Source organism: Lissotriton vulgaris, chromosome 6 (assembly GCF_964263255.1).
Source record: "Lissotriton vulgaris chromosome 6, aLisVul1.2, whole genome shotgun sequence".
NCBI classification, from domain to species: Eukaryota; Metazoa; Chordata; class Amphibia; order Caudata; family Salamandridae; genus Lissotriton; species Lissotriton vulgaris.
Window position 1 is genome coordinate 1,763,793,852 of NC_141694.1, and position 25,831 is coordinate 1,763,819,682.

A 25,831-nucleotide genomic window follows, 5' to 3' on the forward strand; every position below is an offset into this window, starting at 1 on the left:
TTGGGTAGTACCGCAACCCGGCCTGTTTTGTATAAGAGGAAAAGGAAAGGGGGAAGTAATGGGGAACAGCGAGTGTGATAGGACATATACACTACCCGCTCCCGATTTTCTGACCATAGTAACTGCCCCAAACACCTATTTCATCTGTGGACCCCATGCGCGCACTTGGTTGCCTCAAGGCTGGTCTGGAAAGTGCTACATTGCATTCCTTTTACCACCAAGTTACACAGCCCCTGCCGATTACCACCTGATTGACCCTCTGACCCAAGTTAGAAGACAACGAAGGGGGGTCATAGATGCAGAAGATACTACAGGACTAGAAGCTGGAGATTTTTTTCAAAGGTTTCCTCCCTTTCTGGGGACCCATGGCAAACAGTCGCCACATCCGGCAATTAACTCGTGTAGTTCAGGCCGCCATAGACGAAACACCTGGCGCCTTGAATAACATTACAGCTGAAGTAGCTGCAGACAGACTCATGACCCTGCATCACCGTATAGTTTTAGATGTCCTGTTAGCCGACCGTGGTGGTGTGTGTAAGGTAATAGGGTCCAGTTGCTGTGTATTTATTCCCGACAACAACCCATCAGTTTACTCTGCTATATCCCGCCTCCACGTACTATCCAATAACTTGGATATGGACACTGGCACATGGTCCCAGACCGGCTGGTTGTGGGGCCTCCTGTCTACCTGGGGGTGGAAGGCACTAACAGTCCTGGGCCTCCTTTTGGCTACTATTTTCACTTGCTGCCTCTGTGTCCAGTGTGGCCCTGCCCTTTGTGGGCTGTGTGCCACTACATGTACTCCTCGTCCACGAAAAAGAGGAAAGAAAAATGAAATGATCATGCTGCAAGAACAAGTGTACGACTTAATGAATGTAGAAATTGATTAAGAATTTCTGCAATAGGGTTTCTATGGGACAAGGAGGGAATGTGGAAAGTTGACTAAAAACTCTTTTCTTCCTGGTGTCCCATCATGCACCCTATCCACCCTAACACCGACCAGGCAAGCCGGTTTTTCTACTTTAAGCATGAATTCTGTTATACCCCTTCTCTTGCCTGTCTTCTTTTCGTTGTACTGGCACATGCAAAGAATGATGGCCAGCCATCATGTATCTTACGGGTTTCCGTCCTGTTCGATATTTTCCTTAAAACAGAACGGAGTCAGTTAGATGGTTGCCTCGTCAAAATTCCCCCCCCACCCCCTTCCCTAACTCTATCAAAGAACGAGCAGCTCTCGCTCATCAATGATCTCTCAGCTTGCGGGGGCAGCCACGGGTTGGGTCAACAATCAAGAGTAAACTGATCAAGTACACGAGACAGACACAAAGAGAATAGTTAACCACGGCCCATTCTCCTTCTTCCCAGCTATACACGCATGCCATTGAGAAACATCACCGCCCTTGTGTGGAAGTAAGGAGCACACAATGCCTCGTTCTCTTTACCCTTTCCGACAGAAATGACCCTGTAACAATGCCTCGATTCTCTGTCCCCAGACACTAGTAACTCTGTAACTTGTCACCACAATCACCCTGATGCCATGTGTTTGTCTATGTCTAACAAATATGATTCAAGTCATTCTTTAAAAGAAAACAAGCCTGCTATGTCTTCTGTATGATTGTATCACGGATAATTGAATCATGCCCAGGGAACTCCTTCTTTTGATTGTGCAAGTAATGTATATAAGTGCTGTCATGTTTCAAGTAAAGCAGACTACTCCTGAACCCGCTTGGTGAAGGAGCTCTCCCTTAACTCGAGTTCTGGAATAAAGCCCTTTTACTCGAAGACCACGGACTCTGCTCCTCATTTTATGGATTAACTCTTCTTTGATATCTATAGAAATTCCGGCAGTGTAAATAATTTTATTTACCACAATTCACACATTCATATATGCAATCTAAAAGGCATATGTAAAAATTTAAAAAACATTTCAAAATTGAGCCCTGATGGGCATAATTCTTCAATTCATTCCCTGCAAGGCTTTGTTGGCCCATATATAACATTCCAATATACAATCTATTTGGCAAAAGATAAGATTAAAAGACCAATTGATTTTCATAGCTTCCCAAAGTGTACTGGAATAAACCATTTCAAAAAAGCATATTGAGCCCGAGTGTGCAGCTTTTTGTATTCACGTGTGGAGACATTGTTGGGAGAGAATATTATTGTGGACCGCCTCCGCGAGCTGCTGCACCCGTACTATTGAGAGCAACGAACATTGGACGGTTTTCCTGTGTGGAGTGTTTTCAAATCATTTTGCTCCGCCGCCACCAGCTATTTACAGTCCGACGTGGGACTGAGAAGACTAGGAAACCGCCGCCGAGACGAAGTTAAAGCAGAGGCTGATGTTTTTGAACACCGTGCCGCCACCACAGTTGCCCCGGAGAGTGCTTTCACGGCAGAGTCTTCAATTGTGATGCACGGTAATTGGCGGCAAGTGCGTTGAAGCTCAGCATAAATTACATCAATCTCGGTTTAAATCATTTAGGCAAATTTCGCTTTTGGGGATCGGAAATGTTTAGCGATGCCGAAAGAAAAGAAGCGGCAGATCTTGTATTTAAGGGCGCCCCGTTTGAGCAGCAAACTGACCGAGGCGCAAGTAGCAGCAAAGGACCACAGTATAAAAGGATGGTTTACGAAATTAGAACGTACTTATGAGAAGGAAATAAGGAAATGGTGGGAGGTCAACTCCTTGTAAAGATATTTGGATGTCGGACATATACCTTGGGGCCTTAGGATATACACCATTCCCTCATATGAAAATCTAGATCCTAACTTATTGAAGATTGGGCAGACCATACGGTGAAGTCATCTAAAGGCATGGGGGAAATTCTAATAAGAAATTCTAAACGCAACAGAGCCAAGTTGTTAAGTGAGATCAATGATATTGCAGAACAAATTGCAACCTTTGACGACAAAACACAGGTTTAAAGTCTCAGGGCGAAGATGAAGACCAGACTTATTGCATATGAGAATGATATAAAACGTCGCAAACAAAACAAGTTTGCAAGAGAATAACAGGACTACGAGTCTGGCAGGGTGCTTACTTTCGCAAAAAAATACGACGCACCGTGAAAAGCCCTCAAAATGACAATGGGATCAAAGAATACCATAGTACGTGATCCCAAAGAGACAACGTATTCAGAAGTGAAGACTGATTTATCGGAAGCTGAAAACCCTGGGAGAGAGGTAGGAACAAGCGCACCCTGTGAACCAAATTTTCCCAGCGAATATCAACTAATCAAGGAGTCGTGGAGGAGGTATCCCCAGAGATCACACCCACCAGAGCAAAACACCGCAAAATTAGGCAAGGGAAAAAAAACAGGAGGAGGCAACTTCACCCCATGCATAACTTGGAGCAAAAGGGGAGCCAACAAGAAGTAAGCTCCTTAACGAACAAGGTCCTGAACTGAACAAGGAGACTACTGAGAAAAATGAGACTGGCAGCCTAGGTATTGACCAAAGCAGCGGGAAAAGCAAGTTTAAAGCAAAGTCAAAATTTATTCCAAAGATGCAGTTTGATGCCATTGACTGTTTTCACGAAACTATGATCAAGGATCTCAATACGATGCGAACAGCGAAACCACAAATGAATGAGAAATACAAATTTAACCTCACGAAAATGCAGTGGTCAGCATTGAAAAGCTGAAAGGAAGATACCACTATCATAATAGAGCAATCGGATAAAGGCGGGAATGTTGTGGTGATGGCTAAAGAACTATACAGAGATGAAGCATTGCGCCTTTTGGGAGACAGGACCAGCTAAGCTAAAGTAAAGAGACAGGTTTAACAGCAGTGTCTTATCTTTCTATGATCTTCTCGAGAAGTGGAAAGTGAGTGGAGTGTTGGAGGAAGACTAATATCAGTTTATTAAGGTGGATTATCCAGTGCTTTCCACATTTTACCACTTACCGAAAGTGCATAAAGACGCTCTGAAACCACTGGGACATCCAATTGTCTCGAGTAACGAAAGCTTGCTGGAGAAGGCATCTATTTATGTTGATCACTTTCTTTTCCCGCTTGTAAAAGATCTTAGTTCTTTTATGTAGGACACTACTGATTTTATACGACGGATACAAGATATACGCTGGGAGCCAGACTTTGTCTTCATTTCTATGGACATTTCCAGTTTGTACACTTGCATAACACATGACCAGGGTTTAATGTCTTTGAGATATTTCTTAAAAACAAGGTCCTTAAAATTCCAGACTCATAACAACATGTTACTTGAGCTTGCAGAATTCTGTTTGCGGAATAATATATTCCTTTTTGGAGGTCAGCTCTACCTGCAGACACAGGGTACCGCAATGGGCACATGCTTCGCTCCCAGCTATGCAAATCTTTTCGTAGGCTGGTGGAAGAAGCACGTGGCCTGGGCAGAGGACAATGAGAGGTGGGTCGAGAAAATTGCCTTTGAGCAAAATACATTGACAACCTCTTTATGGTCTGGAGAGGGACCATTGCAGAAGCAGACGAATACATCAGAATTCTGAATGACAACTCATTCAATCTCAAATTCACCAGTCAGATTAGCAAAGCAGTAATGCCTTTTTTGGATCTTGTAGTGTTTGTGGCAGAAGAGAAGATCTGCACAAAGCTGTATAGATAGCCCACAGCGGGAATACGGTATTGCACTACAGAAGCCAGCACCCTCGCAGTCTGATACACAGTATCCCTTATGGGGAGTTGTTGTGTTTAAAAAGGAACTACTCACTCCTAGATGATCACACTAAATCTGCCAGTGAATGTTTGAGTAGGTTTAGGGAGTATCATAATCTGTTATTACACAATACAGCAATGAAGGTGAAATCCACGGATAGGCAAACTTTGCTAAAACACAAAGAGATGGAAGGATCAGACGGCGGTAATGATACAGGGACGGTCAGGCTTATCCCAGGTTTCTCTTCTGAATCTAGAAAAATAAGAGAACAGGTGGAAAGAAACTGGAAAGTACTCTAGACAGACATCATTGGTAGATTGTTACCTATGAGACCTGACATCACTTATCGCAATAGCAAATCTCTAAAAGACAAACTCGTGCATAGTCATTTCGTGGAGATGACACCTAAAGCACCAGCAGTTGGATTTATTCCTTGTACCTCATGCAAAGCATGTAAGAATAGTGTAGAAGTCAAGGAATACTCAATCCCTGGTAGTAAAGCAAAGCACTATATTGACAAACTACTAAACTGCAATATTAGTTTCGGAGTGTATTGCCTGATGTGCCCTTGTGATCGCCAGTATATTGGGAGCACAATCCACCCAGCTAAGTAGAGGCTACTGGAGCACAAACGGGCAATAACTAACCAGGACAGTTCTTACCCTGTGGCCAGACATTTCGCAGCAATCCTTACTTCTGTTTAGATCATGTCCAGATAAGTCAGGGGAGGATATAGGGTGAAGCAGCTGCGGCAGCTGGAGGTAAGGTACATCATAGAGCTACAAACCTAGGGACTTAATAGCAAAGAGGAGCTTTGGTCATTTATTGGATGAATTGTTACGTCAATATATGGTTCAATATCGGTAACATTTCAGCAATATAAAATGATTTTTTCTTTTGTTCTCTTTGTTCCTTTTTCTTTTTTCTCTTTTCTCTGTTTCTGATAAAATCAAGCCAGATCATTGAAAATAGTTTTTTGATCTAATTTGGTATATATCAGTCCTTTGAGTGATAGAGAAATTTGATAACTGTTTAATCACTAAGAAAATCAATTGGTCTTTTAATCTTATCTTTTGCCAAATAGATTGTATATAGGAATGTTAGATGGGGCCGGCAAAGCCTTGCAGAGGATGAACTGAAGAATTATGCCCATCTAGGGCCCAATTTTGAAATATCTTTTAAAATGTTCCCTATGCCTTTTAGATTGCATATATGAAGGTCACGGAAAGGGGGCAGTATGCTCATTAAGAGGTCGATTTATTTTGAAGAGCTGCCCTGCTGATTAATTTAAACATTATGCCCATCAAGGGCTCAATTTTTGATATGCAGTATGTGATTGTATTTCCTTCGACTATTCCGAATGTATGTTTATGAATTAATAATTCGAAGGAAAAATACCCCATTATTACTCCATTACGGATCGTGAATTGTAATATTGAAGTATTATGTCGGATGCTTCGTATGACGGGACAATTAAGATTACTGACATTATACAAAGACCATTACAATAGCAAGGCTAAGATGGCCGCCGTGTGACTAAGTAAGAGGGATCATCTTGTCCTCTGTCTGTTTTGGTGTTGCACCTTGACAAATGAAATATTTGGTTATGTAAAGGTGATATTTTGTGAGTTAACTAACACTGACGAAGGCCAGGTGGCCGGAACATGTGTATTAGCTTCCTGATTCCCGAAGCATACTGGAATAAACCATTTCAAAAAAGTATATTGAGCCAGAGTGCGCAGCATTTTGTTTTCACATGTGGAGACATTGTTGGGAGAGAATATAATATATTATATACATAGATGTATATATTCTGATTTTTCTTCCACCCACTACAGCATAAACATGGAGCAATGGGGCAACCCACTTCAGCTATTGGTTAACTTCACTTTGAGTGACAGCATTCTGCTCTTTCACAAGAAGCCCATCCTCATATAAAGTAGTTCCCTTCAATGTGAATGACAACTATGGCGATATGTTTTCAGCCCCCAAATTTTTTTTGCTTTTAACCATTTTATTTTTTGTACATATTGTGGGGCTGGTAGCTTCGCAAAAATAGTTTTACAAAAACTAGGACAATGCAAAGCAAGCAGTGACAAAGTGAAAAGGCACGCATCCAACTTCAAACCTATAGGCTTTGCCAATGGGTCTTCTGCCTTGAGGCAAAGACTTCAATAATGTAATCTTCTACTCTACAATATTTACTAGACTCACTATGTGAGGTCTGGGCCTGTCCTTTGACCTGCGGGGAGATGCACCAAGCATGACGCCACAATGGAAAGAGAACTACTGTCCCTGCCCTGTATAGCACATAACGGGGTGGTGTAAGTGTACTGTGTTTTGAGATTCACAGTAGGACTAGACCTTTTTAGCTGAGTAACTGAGGGTGTGGTTTACTGGCCCCACTTAAATTTTTACTGTTATGTCAAAGCCCAGAATTTCGTGTTGATATCCTGTGTGTATGTTGAGTGCAATTGTAGTGTGCGTATAGGCCATGTGCAATAGTAGGACTCTGTATGTGGGAAGTCTGAGTATTGAAGTAAGTAGGATTAATTTTGAATGCCGCTGGTTTTGCATGACGTAAGATGAAGAATGAGGCCAGCATCTCCTGACATTGCAAATGTTCCTGGGGCTGGAGGGTGGAGATTTAAAAGTTAAAGTGAGGAAGGTGAATAAAGGGCTACCTTCAGAAGGTCCATGAAGACTTTTGTTAGCAAGGGGCTGCTGATTAGATCTTCTTTACCACTGTCATTTGGTTGATGGTAAGGCTGAGGGGTGGGACTGCAGTTTGTTGTGCATGGTAACTTTCTATTTCAGGCCCACCTTTTTGTCTATCCTGGATTACTGCTTCAGAGAGGTCAATGACAGCCAGATGCAGAAGCATCACTCTTCATCATGCTCATGTTGTCGCTGCTCCAGCTTGGACACACCCCGAGTAGGGCAATTGAAAAGGGAACCACCCCAAAACCGGTTCTGAATATTGATGGGATGGTTCCACATTCTGTGTCTAGAAAATATGTATAAAGGTGGGACCCAAACCACCCAAATTAGTTCCAGTTTCAAGTCCTTCCTGACCACGGAAGGGAGTGTTCTGTAGAGTACTTGTAGGACGTCTGTGTGACTAGGGCTGGACTCTAATAGACTTCCCAGTCTCCCAGAAGGGAGGGGAACATCACCTGAAGTTTGCATTTTCTACTGGTGGAGCCGAGGGACTTTCTAATGAGAGAGAGGAGTCTGTCTGGCGGTGCCGGAGGAGAGACAATCCAGAAGGAAAAGCCCAATGTGTCCCTGGACAGATTGAATCCCAGAAAATGCTGACTGCCAGAGAGCGAAGCCAGGAAAAACTGGTGCTTCAGAATGTCCTCTGGTCGCAAAGAAAATTCCTGGTGTGAACCTCAAAAAAAAAAACCTACGTGAATGCAATGTCCTATCACAGCTGTTATTGCCTTGGTGATTGTGCTGACCAAGCTTGAACAGCAACTGCTGTGGTTGCTGTGTCAGCCCGGCCATGGCTACAAAGGTCTTTGCTGATGAATCAGCTCGATCGTGGCTGCAAGTGCCCTGGTGATCATATCAGCCTGATTGCTCCTTGCCCAGTTTTCAGAGCCACAGAAGGACAGACCCCAGGATACCAGTGGCAAACGACCTCAACCACCGCAATAAAAATACAGAAGCTTCTTTCTGCCCTGTGTCCTCCCAAATATGGCCTGACAACAGCCAATGCAAAATGACTTAGATTCATCCTTGACAACTTTCAATGAACACAGTTCTAAGAAAGCCAATACAACATGGTAGCTGCTCTCCATCCTGAAAAGACTGTGAAGTCCGTCTGACCTGAAACCAGCTTCTGAATAAGCTTTAATCATCACCTTTATAGAGGTAAAGTCCTGCTGAACAGCCTCTCGGACACCAAAATGGCCCCACAGAAAGGCATTCAACATGCAGCAGAATGTCACATCAAAGTTCTAAGGAAGTCCAACTAGATTTCCCAACATTGACGTAACTACATTAGCTCTTCTTCAAGCTTGCCTCATCTTCATCACACTCAAGGCAATGAGAAACAGCACCCCCTACATTACTGGGCAAACAAATAAGCAAGTCAAGCAGATAGCACCACACAAGGAGCGACATACCTGCCAAACTGAAAAAACAGAAATGAAAAACAAAAATAGGAGTCCATCACCCTTTTTTAAAGCTCTTTTTATTGAAGTTTTTTATTTTGTGCAATATATCAGAAATACTGTATCTTTCGAGTGACGACTGTTACATTACGATACACAATAGCAATCAGTAGGTTCCAGTCCATTGTAGAGAATGAGGTATGCACCGGAACTCGGAGGATCAGCAACAAGATATACTCTTGTCAGAGTTGGAGGCGAGTCAGGTGCTTGAGCGGCTAACGTCTAATTGGCCCCTTTATAATGTGGGAATGCGCAAGATACGTGTGCTATCAAAATGGGAACTGAAGGGTGCAGGACAGGTCACGTATCAGCATTAGCGTGGGTGGTGCACAATGTGTAGAAGGGGTGGCAATGGTTGGGGGCGGGGTGGCGAAGCCACAGCCAGGAAGCGACCTGTGGTGGCACAGGTCCCTACCGGCCCATGGCGGTGGGTGTATGAGGGGCCAGGGGCTTGTGTGTCGTCGGGGTGGTGGCCAGAACCGGCAGAGCAGGCTGGATACAGGGGAGGGAATGGGGCAGGGGGCAGCAGCGGCCATCATGAGAGTGGGGGGGGGGGATTGTCTGTACGTACTAGTTCTCGAAACTGCATTAACATAGTGTCCCACGGCACCGCAGTAGGCTTTTTTTGAAGGCGGCATGCTTCCTTGTAGTTCCTTGTAGTGTAGATCGGTCCTTTTAGCTTTGCCCCAACAGAGAACAGCCTTGTGCCACTGTGCAGGGGAGCTCGTCAATGTAGTGTAAGGGTGCGTTTAGCAAGCAGTAAGGCTAAGGTTGCAAAGCGGGCCAGGACTACATGCTTCTTGTCTCATTTATAGAACCCCAGGGCGGTCGCAGCCCATGTTTTCAGATGGGGGAGTTCAGTGACTGTAGTAGGGGTATCGTGGATGGCACGCCAGAAGTGTATCAGGGTCGGGCACACCCAGAACAGATGTTATAAGTCGGCAGTGTGGGAACAGCAACTGGGGCATGTGAGACTGGTGGTTGGACATGTGCGATTTAACTTCGACTGTGTTAGGTAGGCCCTGGGTAGCACCATATTTTGAATACTCTTGAATCTTGCATGACGGGAGATATTTTGAGGCGACTCAAGTGCCAGTACCCATTCTGAGTAGAGGAGCAGGCGTCCAATATCGTCCTCCGACACCTGTCGGAGGGGTATTACAGCGATCCAGTGTGTTCACGGATGGCTTTGTTTAGCCATGTAATCAGGTGGCACCCGGAACCCATGGTGTACAGGATGTGTATATAGCACTCCATCACCATTAATAAACCCTGCATTTTGATAAACATCCCAGGTCAGCCCAACCCATCTGTAATTTCAGAATAGATCAGCACACACCTAATCAGACTACTTAACCTCAGACACAAGAGGAACCGACAACTTCCCAAATGCCCTGCCTCATTTTAAACTGTTATGAATCATATGTTAGGGATCAAGCCCTGTGTTTGCTGCCTAGGTAAGTTGTGCTCTCAAATACAAACCTATGCATTACATATTATTTAATGTCAAAGGTATCGTTTTATTTGGTCAGTTTTTCCTCACATCATTCCAGGTACAATTTTCGCCAGGGTAATTGCCATTTTCTTTCAAACTTCTTGTTAGTTCATTCACATATTTATGAACTAAAGATGCTGAAGCATTTGGCCGAGCAATACCACTGGCCTTTCTATAGATTGGAATAGTATTGCTTGTTAACCACGACAGTGAGCAACAACACGATCAAAGCCCTAACAAATCCTTGTTGACTTTTACTTGGAAACAGATTTGAGGGTGCTTTCTGGCACTCAAGGGGGCTATATTAGACGAAGAAATCACCCACTTTCATTGGGTTACCCTTATGAGCATGAGGCCCGCTTTTGTTGCCCAAGGCTACCAACTTCAAAGTAGTTTTCAGTCACTCAAACCCATTCGTCCAGGCGGCACCAACAAACAGCTCTTAAATTACCAATGTAATAGTGCCCTCTCTTTTCTTTCCCCCGTATATACAATTTTCAGCCCCAAAGGCGATGCAAATTAAACAGTAATATTTATTTTGCCAACTGATGGGCAGTTTTTCGTCTGTCTTTACCATTTGGGTGTCCTGCCTGAATCACTGGATCCTTCACCTCTTTGTTCTTGAACATCTCAGCCCTAAAATATGGATTTTTGCATTAGCATCCCTGAAATAGGAAAGCTCAACAAAATTGGTAAAGATAATTAATATTTTCCAAAGCTATAAGCTACTGAAAACTACACACCAACCAAGTTACTCGAGCTTCGCTCTCAGTAAAAACAACGGTTGACAAGTCACTAAAATGCTAAACATTGGCACATTCCTCTGTCAATACACATTTTATGTTATTGTCTACCTTCCAAGAGCAGATGTACTTTTGGGGAAGATCTGCAGAGGCAAGTATAAATGAAACATCAAGATCACACCTTACCGGTACTAAAGGCCACCATTTGATTGGCCAACAGGAAATTTCACTTTAATGACCTTTAATCTTCATATTGATGAAGCAATAAAACAGACCTTTATAACTTACCTTTACTCAGCTCGGCTAACTCCAGCAAACAGACATTTAAGTCATAGTCCATCCTTACACAAGGCTATCTGTATTAAACCACTTATTGATCCAGTAGACAAACTGATATGTTTTGTTGGCAACATCAAAGAATAGAAGGCCTTGGGAAAATATTGATCTTGGCTCTCCTTCAAAAGGTCTGCAACGCCTGGGTCAATACTGTTTGATGACCACTTCATGTCAATGCTGTGTTTACCCTCCGGTGAAGGTAATGCGCACTTGGCGGGCAGCATTCAGCTTTCAACCGAAGCAAGGCACTCCAACAAAAAGATCTGGAGCCTCTCAAACAAAAGATGTGAATGTATAACAAGGTGTAAACACTTTTATTATTCACATATGTACAGCAGAAGGCAACAGAGGAGATAAATTATTTCATATCCAATTTATTTAAAAAACAAACAAAAAAATCCAGTGTCTACAATTGAAATGTACATCAACTACATGGTAAGAATTTTTACACTCACAGTTAAAGTGCTAAAAAAATATTTTACAATTATCTTACAAAACCGATATTGGTCTACTGTAAACAAACACGTTCTACATGAGAGGAGTGCAAGTAAAAAATAAAAATAAAAAAAAGACAGGTATTTCCAGCTACAAGGTCATGCTAACCGAGTGTAACTGCTACATACAATTTTCACAAAAAGGTAAACTTCCCCTGTATTTATTCCTCCCCATGGTTAAAAACAGCCTGCTATTACAAAGGCAGTACACACAAACATGTGAGGTGGGTGAGCAAGTCCTAACTGACCCACGGGTCTTGGGTGTAAGTCTGGGTGCTGGGTCACGAAGGCAGGTGGGGTCCCTACTGTCTACCCCGATATCAAATTCCATACTGCACCATTATATTGGTAAACATGAACCTGACAGACTGTGGAAATAAGTTTCGTAACACTACAGCTTTCGCCTGATATTTGTCTCCTGTTCACCAAAGTCACTTGTTTTTGGCTGTCTAATTTGGTTTTCTGGTCCCCGATTGTTTTGCTTTCTATTGCTAATAAGCATGTCCTGACAGTCTCTAGCATTGCTATGAAGACCCGGCTACAGGTGAACATGGCCGTCAGCACGGCCATGTATGGTGAATGGGCATATAGTAAGGATAATACAACATATATTGGGCCTCCTGTGACTTACAAAGTAGTTAAATAAAATATTATCTGATCCGTAGAGCAAATGCTTTTTTGGCCATAGACTTTGAACCCACCCTCCTCATACCAACCCAACCCAACCCACCCCCTCCCAATCTAATGATTCATCAAAGCGAATTAGAGGATTTTCTTTCCTAGGTCCAGAATAGCAAATTACTTCTTTCCCCATCAATCAATGTATTTTTGGAGCCAAGTTTATTTTCATAAACACATCTGCTCTTGACACAAACTGTTTTGCCACTAATTGTTTTGTTAAGGAATGAGATAATTTTTTATTTAATTTTTGCCACTTCCTCAAACAATAATTTTGGGTAAAATCGGGGGTAATCTGCCATTCGCTACAAAAGAAACGGACTGCCCAAAACCACCCTACTCTGACCTTTGCAGTACATTTAACGTCCTTCTGTTGCATCGTGTTAAATGCCACAACTCAACAAACATCATCTTATATTTGGGGTAAACATGACTCCTACATGAAAATTAAGGAACCAGAATAGTTGGCTGTGAGTTGGCTGCGCTTAGAGTTTTTAGTCTGAGGAATTAATAGATAACTAAGGGACGCAGCATGTTATCTCACCATCAACAGCCCAATTGGCATCTGTAGGGGTTCAAGTGACAACCCTTTGTTCGGGAGGACAACCTGTTCATGGCCCATGAAAGAACATGATAAATAAATCAGTCTGTGGAGTCCTGTCAGTAGAAGTCTTTACATGGCTCAAATCTCATGAGGCTTTTCACCAACATGCTCTTAAGAAAGAGTTGTTGGGATAACTGTGCAAACGCGCAGTCTCATAGGAAAGTTTGTTTTAGCTGGTACATGTTAAATTCCTGTCATTTAGGTTGAAATTGCTTGACAAGTTTAAGAATGGGTCAGATGACCTTTCCTGGCAACAGTGTCATTTTGAAGTGTGGATAAAAGTTAGAAAGACCTACATTTTTAATCAGTTTCTGCAGACAGCAAATGCTGCAATGTCGAAGCACAAAACATGGCAATGACTTTTGTGTAATCCTCCTTATTTATGCAAAAAAAACACAGAACCGGGAAACCATACCTTCTTTGCAAAAAAAACATGCTTTTACTTCTGCCAAAAAGGGAAGAATGTTTTGAGGGGTTTCTCTAAGAAGACTCAGACAGCAAGAATATTACCTACAGTATGAAACGAAGGCACCTGAAAACTGGGTTTTAGGGCTGCAGCCTTGCAAGGAGTGACAAGTATTGAGAAAGCCTGGATTCTTGGGCTCCCAAACATGTTCACATATGCACACAGTTCAACATTGGGAAGGAGGTAGTACCAAAAAGTACCAACTCAATGCAGCCACCAATGTCTATCACTATTGCCATGTGCAAACAAGAATATTAAGCACCATCTTGGAATTGCATGATTTTGATCAATTACAAAATTAAACTACTTAATGTAAAGATCCCTTTTCTGTTCCCACCTAGCGCTATCGGCAACTAGACCCACTGGAGATAGGGACATAGAAAATAAATGTCTGCATGTGAGCAACAGGCTCTGTGGTCTTCTCTTACGGGCAATATTTTAACAGGATTTCACTGCATCCTCATGACCTTTACTTACAGTAAAATACTTGGGTCTATTTATAGGTTACAACATCCATCCAAACCCTGGACTCCTACCTAGACAGCATAACCTTCGATTTTCTGGAATGGAGTTCAAAATAGCTTTCAAAAAGAAATTCTGTGAACTTGTAAAGGGGAAGGTTCCAGGTCTACTAATGAATGTTGTTTTGATCTGTCAGGGTTGCCAACACGTTTTTATCATTATAGGACCTAGGCTATGTTACCATGAAACGTATACCTCATAATGAAACACATTTTTAGCTAAATATGTATTTCATTGCGTAAAATGCGCATAGCAGGAATTCACATTTTGATCTTTTTCAATTGATAACATTCTGTAACCTAAATATTTCAACAATGAAAAGTGCCCGAATTGCCTTAGTGTCTGTTCTTCCTTGAGTGGGGAGGGTACTTGCCTTTGCCATGATTCGCCCCTCCCATTAAAACATTCCAGAAGGGGTTGCAAAGGGTCAAAGAGGAAAGGGAAGATGAACAATTTTGATAGGACTAGTGAAATGCTGCTTCTGGGGATACAAGTCACATTGGCTGGCAGACAGTAACATTACAAAAAGCAGAGCCAGTTGAATACATCTAGTGTACTACTGGCCCCTGGCAGGCTAGTGAGCTTGAATTACAGCTGAAACCAGGATAAAAACACCATGGTCCAAAAAAGGTTTGTGCCTTACTTCATTTCCGATTTATATCCTGAGTTCATAAAAGGAGCAGGGACGTGTAAAACTGTTTTCCAGGAAAAGTTACTGCCAGTTCAAAGATGACATACTTAATGCACATCACATAACAAAACTCTGATATTACTAAGTGAAATAGTTATGAAATACAGAGGTTATTTTTTTTAGGACCCATAGATTTTGGAATGTTAGAAATGCTTTTATCACCACTTCTTGTGGGAAATGGCAAGTAAGAGAATTGTCACAAGGCGATTACTAGGGTCTTTTGTGTAGATTTGAGGGGTTCAATTCTATTGTGGTTTGAGAAAGCAATAAACCACTGTTGAACATGTAAGCAAAACCCTAATTTAGCTTTGCTTTTTCAGTTTTCTTTCTTCACTCTCGACGAAAATCAGCAGGTTCAAGAGACAGGAAAAAACAAAACACTTGGTTGCCCTGTGTTGCTTCAATGAATGCCTTGTTGCTTTTTTTCAAGAATCTTCATAATGAGCCAGGCCCGGCGGTTTATCGGAGGCGTCCTACTTAGAAACGAGACTTGGCAAAGTGGTTTGCTGATTAGGTTGTGGCATTAAGTGCTGCATGAAAAATGGCTGCACCTCCCCAAATCCTATCGGTCTAATTTATGAAGTATACAGCCCCACCCTTCGGTGGCTGTTGAGCCTTTGCAGCAAGGAGCATAGGGAGACCAATAAATGTACAATCTAAGAATGTTATTAAATGAGTGAACTGAGTTTTGGAGTTTGAAATTGACAGATGCATTATGATTTACTTGCATTTTGTTCTAATTTTTATAGATTTATATGAACTCTTGTGGATCGGACTGATATCTGAACCGTAATGCAAGACTTAACATTATTAGTCATCTAATATTCATCTAATATTCTATCAGTTGGGACGAACCGACTACTAAATATCCACCGATTCCATGAAAGCAGCCTCCAGTGATGAAGCTGGGGTGTCTGTGTAGCCGGGAGAGAGTTGCCGAAAGATGGGTCTCTGGTGAAAAAGGCTCTGCCATCCACCCGGACCGTGGCAAGAAAATTCACATGAGCAACCCCCCAAGATGAACCATGTACCCGTGTAATAGTATAGTGGTGGAATGTAACCTTGAAAGGTGGTGGATCCTTTGCCATGGTAGACCCAGTGACTAGACCGTGATTCAAAATTACAGCAAGGAGGCAAATTAGGCATATCTCACAATATGGTAGCTTGCCTTTGGGAGTCCCACAGGAAATATATTTATATATAGTTTCATAGGGCATCCAAAGGCAAGATACCACATTCCGAATCCTTTGGCGCTATCCAGTGAGGAATGCTGGGAAGCCCAAAGCAATAACAAACTATAGATGAGTTTATGAACATACAATTTCAGGATAAAGGACGGAAGGGAATCATTTCCAGTTGGAGAAAGCAGGCCTGAACTAGTCTCAGCGCAGGATGGGACCAAGCTTCCTGCTGACTTGGGCATTGCTTGGGGTTTCATGAGAAATCCTTTCATTCTGATCCATACATTAACCTAGAACTTCTGCTTGACGGGGAACAAAAACAGTGCTTCACATTATAGGAATCAGATATACAGCAGGACAATAAAACAGACAGACAGGTAGGTAGGTGGGTGAGCTGAGGCGGGGATTTCAGACTGAGGTATTCCAAGCTCATGGTTTTACCCATCTTAGAACACACATACTCACTGTATATTGTGCATTGTATGTTAAGTTCACCAAATAGTTTATGTGAGAAGCCAAGTAACTTCCTATTGATGTAGAGAGAAATCTCCAGCACCGAAATTACTAGACACAATCCGCATGTCAATATGAAGGTGTGGACCAGGGCTTACAATGGAAAGCAAGAGGTGCGAGTACTTACTATCCGAGAGCCCCAGCTTCCTCATGAGATGCCCCAGCACTGTATGCCGCAGCGAAGTGCAGGTACTCAAGCTGTCAAATGAAAGAAGTGCATTGTACTCCAGGTTGGACGGTACCTGACTATTTCAAACACCAGTGTGTACTAAGTACATAAGGCAGGACAATTCCCAGCGCTGACCAAGAGAAAACCTAGGATGGAGTCCCAAACCTCAGTGCAGTTGTCAGTCCAATAGTTAGCCAAGGACTGCTTAACACGATGGACATATTTAAAGTATTCCCATCATAAAAGCCCAGACTTTTACAATCTCTATTTACAGTGCATTTACTTGATCTGCGACTCCCCGGCTCCTACCTCACCTGGCGCGTCCTATGACCATGTGTAGTACTGTATCTATTCATTCATCTGAGACAGTTCACAGCAAACAAAGCCAAGGCTGAGACAGTTTGATTCTGGCTTAAGGTTCCTATACCAGCTTTTCTCGCCCCGGATATCAACAGTGTATAAACAACCAAAAACATTTTGGTTTTCCACCTGAATGTTTCACTCCAATATGAAGGGAATAGGACGCATCAGAGCACCAGACAAATACCAAGAGGTATCTATTTGACAGTTGTTGGTAATTTTCTCAAGATTTCTCAAGTCTTAAATCCACTGCTGATGACAATTCCTCACTTGGCAAAAAACACAAGGCCAACTTCTTCAAGATGCACCTGAACGAGCAGAGCGCAAGGCCAGAAGAGGTGGACTAATACTGAGCTTTCTGCCTCCACGTTCATTGTGGTAGATAAACAAGATCCATTCTAGTCTCTGGAATATAAAAGCAGTTCAAGCACTGGCACCATCCTCCTCGATGACCCGGTTCATGCTAGTGCCATGTGTGATGGTGGCGCCATGGGTGATGCTGCCCATCGGATTGCTCAGATCCCGCATACTACTGTGACGTGATTGGTCATTAAGTCTGTGGGAGCTGCTGTGCCGAGAATGATCAGTTAGTCGCGATAAGCTGCCCTGGGGTAGCCGGTCTTCAAGTCCTCTGTAGCTGCAGGGTGTGTATCTAAGAGACAAAACAGAGTTGCAATTAACACTACACTTTCAATATATTCTGAAAATACACAATGATCTTGATTGAAAACAATCATATTTCACACTCACACAATTTCAGAATGGATAAACGTATGTAGAATAATCAGTGTGCTGGAAATCGAAGTTTGATCAAATCTGCCTTTGCTAGAGACCGCTGTCTTTACTTTCAGCTGATAATTTAGGACACGTCACACAGAGCGTAATATGCAAAAGTCTGGGAGGAGGCAAGGTTGTGTTCCATAGCACCCTACATGCACACATTTGGGGGTCTCTAGTTGGCATAGGTAGGTACCTGTGACAAGTAGGGACCCTTGCGTCTAGTCAGGGTAAGGGGGTACACCCCTAAAATAACCCCTGCTCACCCCCTTGGTAGCTTGGCATGAGCAGACAGGCTTATCTCAGAGGCAGTGTGTAAAGCATTTGTGAACACATACAGTAACCCAGTGACAAGACTACAGATGGACACCACACAGGTTGTATTATAAAAATAAGTATTTTTTATATAGATTTAACACAAGACCACAAACGACAAAAATCCATGATACTGAACATAAAAATGGAAGAATTTGCAAAGTTCTCTTAAGATGGTAAATGCGACACCGAGTTCAATGTACCTTAAGATGCATAAGCAAGGCAACAAAAGTGTTGCAGGGAAGGTGATGCGGTAGTCCCTTACACACAAGGGCGGTGATGCGTTGAAGATCTGGTGCACAGAAACAAAGATGGCGCTTTCTTCTTGATGCGACACGCTTCCCGGTGATGCGGCGGCGTCTGCCGAGACGTTGATCCTCTTCTCCGGCAATGCGAGATGCTTCACATGACAGACCCTGCGGCACGCTTCCCAGTGATGCAGCGGCATCTGCTGCAACGTCTCTCCTCTCCCCATGTGATGAGAACTGCTTCCACAACGATGCGAGCCACGACAGGCCCTGCAACACTTTTCCTGCTGATGCGGTGGCGTCGGCTGCAACGTCGATCCTCTTCTCCGGCGATGAGCTGTGACAGGCCCTGCGACACGCCTCCCGGAGATGTGGCGGCGTCTAATGCGACGTCGATCCTCTTCTCCGGAGATGAGCCGGGACAGGCCCTGCGACGCGCTTCCCAGTGATGCGGCGGCGTCTATTGCAATGTCGATCCTCTCCCCTGGAGATGCGAGGCGCTTCGGTGGGCCTGTGTTAACTCAACGATTCTTCTGCGATACGCTTCTCGGTGATGCGGCAGCATCTGCTGCGACGCCGATCCTCTTCTCGGGCGATGCAAGGCGCTTTGTGTTGTGAAGCGGCAGTCCGGCGACACGCTTTCTGTTCTTGAGTCGTGCTTCCAGGTCCTTGCGACACGCAGTTCCTCAGAAAGTCCAGCACATTTGCAGGCACTTCCAAAGAACTCTTGGGGAGCTGGTGGTTGAAGTCTGTTGTCCCTGAGACTTCAGCAGAAGGCTAGCTCTTCTCTCAAGCCCTTGGAGATCCTTCACAAGTTGAATAAAGTACATACAAAGTTCCGGTCTCCTTTCTTGGTCAGTCAGGCAACCACTGCAGGCCAATCCCCCCAAGCAGCACTTCAGTTTACGGATAGTCTCTCCTCAGTTTCTTCTGGTTCCCCTCCTCAGAAAAGGTTTCTTCTGGTTTCCCAACGTGATCTTAAGTTCTGGGTCCCCCTTTTTATGCACTGTTTCTCTTTGTTCTCTGAAGGCAGAGAGGCCTTTGCCTAGTCCAAACCAGTTCTTGTCAGTCCTGGAGCACTCCGTTTACATGACTCCTTTCCTTTCACTGTGCAGGGCAGATACATCAGACGCTCCCCAGGAGGTGGAGCCAGCATTGTGGAGGAAGGCACAGCCCTATTCATGTCCCAGGTGCAAATCCTCCCTCTCATCTAGATCTCTCTATTCAGCACTGGGCTGACTCACCCTGTCTCCTGGAATCCCCCAGCCCCTGTCACAAACTCCAGACAAGGAATACACAACCTAGCAGAGGCTGGCTTAGATGGTTAGACAAGAAAATTTCTAAAAGTGGTATTTTCAAACACAGAATGTTTAAACCAACTTCACTAAAAGATGTATTTTATCATTCTGAGTTCAGGCATACTAAACTCGAATTTCTACCTGGTTCCCTGAGTCAGTTAGGATTATAAGATGTAATAATTAAACTGCCCATTCTGGCCTATGGGGAACAGGTAGCCTTGCAATAGTGAAACACGAAAATGGCTGTAATTCACTATTAGAAAATACCATACACATCAGGGCTTGTCCTACCTTATACTTACAATGCACCCTGCCATAGGGGTGTCTGATATGAAGAAAAGGGAAGGTTTAGGGACTGGCAAGTGGGGGCACTTGCCCAGTCAGCATGGTAGTACCAGACTGCACACAGGCTCTGCAATGGCAGACCTGAGACACACTTTTACAGGATGCTTCTGTGGGTAGCACAACCAGTGCTGCAAGCCCACCAGCAGCATTTGGGTTTACCAGTCCTGGGCACCCCAGGTGCACTGTACTAGGTTCTGACAGGTAAACCAAACCAGCCAATCATGGAGTCACTAGTCCATACATCAATTTACAATAGGGAGAGCATATGCACTTTAGCACTGATCAGCAGTGGTAAAGTGCCCAGAGTCATACAACCACCAAAAACAGGTCAGACAAAATACAGGAGGAAGGCAAAAAAAGTTCAGGGAATGACCCTGCAAAAAGGATTAAATGAATAGTGTGCGGTTTGGTTAAGTCTGATGTCACTAGAGTCCAACATATCTAGTGACCTATAAATGGTGGCTTGTTTTCGAAGAGTAAAAGTATGCCTTGCCCTGATGAAGTGCACGGTGTTCGCGAAATCAACACCAAATGGGAAGGAAGTGTTGACCCCAATTGTAAGGCACTGGTAGGTTCAGAAATATCTAAGAACATATACACAGCTCCAAAATAACTCCCTCAGGATGCCCCTCGTGTCCCAAACTCACCATGTTCTTGTAATAATGATGGTTTGTGTGCCCTATTTTGAATTTTTGATATTCAATAAGGTCTATTTGCATACAAAATTAAACGTATAAGTTTATCAAAGGAAGCATTATGTAAAGAAAAACTCTATTGGTTATAATCCTTAACTTGCCTATGAAAGGGAAGCAGTCCCTCCTTGGGTTTAACTCTACAGCACATTCTCTCACACAGGATTTGCAGGTCTCCCACCGGGTGTATATCAAGGCAATCAGTGAACCATCTTTCTGAGCTCTTTCAGATGAAGGGCAGTCTGACCCACTAAGAGTATGACCAAGACTATCACCCTCTGGGTTGTTGCCATGGGTCACTGATCATTTCTTTGCACACAACATTGGTCACCATGGGAATGTAAGTTTGCTAGTTGTGGGTACAGTTATAATCTACTAAAAGAATTGAGTGTTTGCTAATCTTGAATCGCTCGACTCCCAGTTGTGTGCCTTATTCAATTGTCAACAGTGAACTTTATGCCTGTACCTCAAGTCTCCAGCGTGAGTTTGAGAAAATTGCTCTCTTTCCAGCCACTGTGGTTGATGTTGCTATTTCAGAGCAAGAGGACCTGCTGGCCCTTATAAAGGTAATAGTGAAGTTTTTCTTAAACCCCACTTCTGTATCTGAATGTAGCACCAGATCATTAAAGATGGAAAATAAACAAATGGAGGACTGCTCAGAATGCCTGGAGAACCAGATGAGGCCAGCATATCTGAAGCGGACACATGTGACTGTCGCCAAGTACAGATTAAAGCCTTTGTTCAACACATGCTGTGAGAACCACAAACCTTAGCACAGGAAGACCAGCAAGTGGAAGTCACTGGATACTACCACATAAAAGGTACCATGATATATACAGACAATGACTTCAGTTTCAAAAATGGCCCATTCTGTGCAATGTAAGAAGCTGGAAAACTGTTGAAGTGCATTTGTGAGGTCTAACCTACCCTGGAAGGTGGTTTTACTCAAACCTACCAACATCCAGGTGTGAACCCTGGATCAGGCCCAGGAAGAAAAGTCAAGCCTTGCATATTGCAATAACAGTAATGGTTTCAAACAGTCTTACTTTACACTGAGGGAACATGATGTCAGTGCTTTTTAGGTCTCGCCCGAGCCAGCGCATGCGCTCTCGGAGAGACATTTAGTATATGGGTTTTAAAAGTGCTGCCACAGCCGGCCTAGCGCTTGCGTTCACGCGAGCGTGCACGTGCGCAGCCGCCATTTGCCTCACTTCCAGCGTGATCACTGCTGGGCGCGCACCACTCGCGTGATTAAAGTGTTTGCACAGCTGGCTACACGTGCACACCACTCGCAGGCTCACCCCCTGCTCCCCCTCCCGCCACAGAGCGGGTCTTGCAGCCGCGCGTCCAACTCCTGCTTCTCCCCCTCACCACATATCGCGTATACATGGACTGTCGGTCTTTGCTCCCTCCTCTTTAATAAGCCCTCCTCGCGCCCCATTCCCGCTGCAAGACACAGACCTCTAATTTATGGGTAGTAATTCCCGTAAGTAATCCAGTCAGCGTTCTTAAGCTGTTACCCTGTCCCTCACATTTGATTAAGACCCAATTGCATTTTTAATTTAGTCCTTTGTGCTTCACCTGTGTGGATACAATGTAACATCTGCCCTTGTACTGTTATGTAAAAATTAGTGGTTAATTTCCTATCTTCAAAACAAGACCTTCGTGTAAGAAAAAAAGGAAAAGTTTAACCTTTCAAAGGTGACTACAAGATGAATATAGGTATTTATTTTTATCCAACTATTTTAGCATTGTAACATAACTTAATAAAGACAGACTATACTTGAATGTTGATCATGCAGTATGTTCTCAGATTTTTCTATAAACTATACGCAGGTAAACTGCGCATTATTTTATGGTTATTAATAGGCCACCGTGTAGTTCAAAGTCTAATAAATCCATTTTGGGGCCTCCTATTAAAGGTGATATTTATTTTACAATAGTTTCTGTAAAACGGCTTTGCATTCAACGCTCAGCTGACATCTGCACTGGTAACTCGCGTCTTTGTGCATATACTGGATCTGTGATTTTTTTCAGGGTTGTTTAATTATTGTTTTGACAGTCTGACACCTACGGCCAGATTGTTCAAGTTGACAGACACGCCATCTGCTGGCAGCCTACATCACCCTGCCTGGTCCGAGCTGGCGTTAGTGTAGGTGGCGCCCAGTGCAACAGTGTTTGTTGGCGCCCCCCTCCGCAACGAATCCCTCACTAACACCCTTCAACAGTGCCCCTCAAGTCTCCATTACCACTCTCTCTCTCAGATTAATTTAATTAGTTTTATAGCGTCACCACTACGTATACCAAGGTAGTGTGTGAGAGCACTTTACATCACACACACTACACAGAGACAATCAATCCTAGGTGTGTAAATCTGTGCATAGGAAATGTTACATAAGACAGAGACTACTAGATGTAGGAGCCACGTGTGGTTCATAGTGGTAGGCAGTATAGTTTAAGAGTGGGTGGTCTGGAGGAGCACACACTCAGAATTGAAAACATAACACCATGATTGGGGGGTGTTTACTAATAGGAATTGATTTCTACCCAAATTAGCCCTTTTTACAACATTAGGATAATGAAAGAATGTGGAACAAAACACAACGTTCGATAACCCATGCCTATTCTACCCACCACATATCGCGTATACATGGACTGTCGGAATTGGCTCTCTCCTCTTTAATTAGCCCTCCTCGCGCCCTATTCCCGCTGCAACACACCGACCTCTAATTTATGGTATACTGAAATATAGGTTTTAATTGCGCGCCACAGTTGACTGCGGCTGGCCCTGTGCATGATCTTGGTGTCTGTGGCGCTGACACTCTGCGATATTCGTCTAACAGTGTGTGATCTTAGATGAACATGGCACCTCTCCCCAGCCCAGCACAGCGCTCAGAGACCATGCAGGGTCTCCTCCAGCAAGCCCCCACAGCGACCCTAATTTACTCAGTGGTGTAGCAGATACTATATGAGACTCTGCCACTGTGTGTGATCCTGGTGTCTGTGAATCCGCCTGTCTAATTTCTAATAGTGTGCTCATCACTGTGTGATCTTGGTGTTTGCTGCTGTCTTTTTGTGGTATCTATGCGCGTTATACCGTGCCTGATCTTGAGTTCTGTGCAGCTGACGCTATGATCCTATCCTGTTGACAGTATCTGTGATCTTGGTATCTGTATGTGGTCTTCGTCTAGTAGTGGGTGATCTTGGCGTTCGTGACCCTCACTTTGAGTGTCCTTGTGTTTTCTATGTAGCCGAAGCGATGTGTGATATTCGTCAGTTTTGCTCTAACACTGTGTGATCTTGGTGTTTGCACCTCTGTTTCTTGGAATCTGACCAGCTTACACACTACATTTGATCTTGTTCTTGCAGTGTGTGATCTTGAATGTCTGTGACTCCCACTGTATATACTCACTTCTATTCAGCTGCCACTCTGTCTGACCTTGGGCTGAGATCTGTGTCTGGCTGTGTGTGGTCTTGGTGCCCGTGATTCCCATTCAGTATACTCATTTCTATTCAGCTGCTAGTCTTTCTGATCTTGGGCTGAGATCTTCGTCTGGCTGTGTGTGATCTTGGTGTCTATGACTCCCATTTTTATACTCATTTCTATGCAACTGACACTCAGTGTGATCTTGGGCTGAGATCTGTATCTAGCAGCCTGTGATCTTGGATGAAGCCAACACCTCTCCCAGCCTGGTACCGCAGCGCTATGACAGCACATAGGTCTGACCTGCTTGCAGTACCGCAGCACTATGACAGCACACAGATCTGACCTGTTTGCGGTACACATAGCCAATAGGTCTCGCCTTTGGAACCTTATAAGTGTTTAGTCATGCAACAGTTGAGGTTGCACCAGGGATATTGTGTTGCATAACCAAATACTTAGAAGGTCCCAAAAGCGAGACCTATTGGCTATGCCAATGCTTGTTCTTTTTTACTGTGCAGTGAAATTCTACACCTCAATCTAATATTATTAAAAACATGCCCCAGTGCTGGAGAGGTTTCACACTCACCAAATGTGTCCTAAAAAGGGTCTCAATGAGCACTCACTATATGTTATACTTTGAACTAGCATTGTTTTTAAGCAAGCAACACATGCTAGCATTTGAGGACCTGCACTTTTAACTTTTCAAAAAACTCTCAGTGGTACAAAAAGTAATGCAGGGCATCCACTACAGCACTGCAAAGGGCGAACTGCACGTAAAGCCGCTGGCAACAACACATGGAGTGCATGCCTCAGTTAAGCACCAACTAAAGCAGCTTCTTCAGGGCATAAACGGGTCACTCACTGCAGCACCGTGTAGAGGGAAGGACCTCCTTGTCACACCATCTGCTGCACAGACAGGTCTTCACTATGAGAAACAGATCCATGGTTTTATTTTTCACTTTCAATGGTGACCATTTCCGGCTCTGGGGAGGGTTCAGACCGGGTGTCTCGTGGGGATGAGTTAACACCTTTACATTAATGGAACTTTTGGGAGATAGAATTCTAATAGTCCTCTCTACAGTGTCTGGCTGGCAGCATTCTTATCCTTAAAAAACTTTAGTCCTGGCCAGTGAATGCTTTCAAAATACTGCTATATATTATACAAAACATAGAACATAAACCTGTTCTGACTTCTTGTGTCGGCTGTCTAGTTACTGACTTTCAAATTAGTGCATTACCTCCTGAGATGTGTCCATAAACTTAACATTTGGTTCGGAACTTTTGTCCTGAATTTTGACCCTTTGTTCTGAATTTTTACAGTCCCTGTCCACAATTTGCCTTCATGCCAGGAGGTCACCCCAGATGTTGGTGACAACTTGGTGACAACTTGGTTGAACTACAAACCCTGCTTCAGGGTCTGTTGCGTATTTTCACACGATTCAAGGTCAGATATTCTTGGCTCAGGACTTACGGTGGTCGAACAGTGGCAGCAGAAGGGAAAGACTCACATGTCATTGTGAGAAATGCTCACGGCGACAGTGTGAGAAGTCGCACCACTCTTGCTCTGAGGACCTGAGAGCAACTCTAGAATGGCTGATGGCTGATGGCCGACTTGGAAGAGTAGTACTACCCCCGAGTATCG

The 25,831-nt window shown here is 43.7% G+C and overlaps 1 protein-coding gene across 1 annotated transcript in view; it reads right to left on the reverse strand.

The window, feature by feature from the left end:
- Window positions 1–12,649: 12,649 nt before the first annotated feature.
- FZD3 (frizzled class receptor 3) overlaps window positions 12,650–25,831 on the reverse strand; it is a 185,094-nt gene continuing 171,912 nt past the window's right edge. The window contains exon 6 of the mRNA XM_086928017.1: window positions 12,650–17,742. Coding sequence (XP_086784143.1) covers window positions 17,514–17,742 — 229 coding nt within the window. The 3' untranslated portion in view covers window positions 12,650–17,513. The remainder of the gene's footprint in view (window positions 17,743–25,831) is intronic.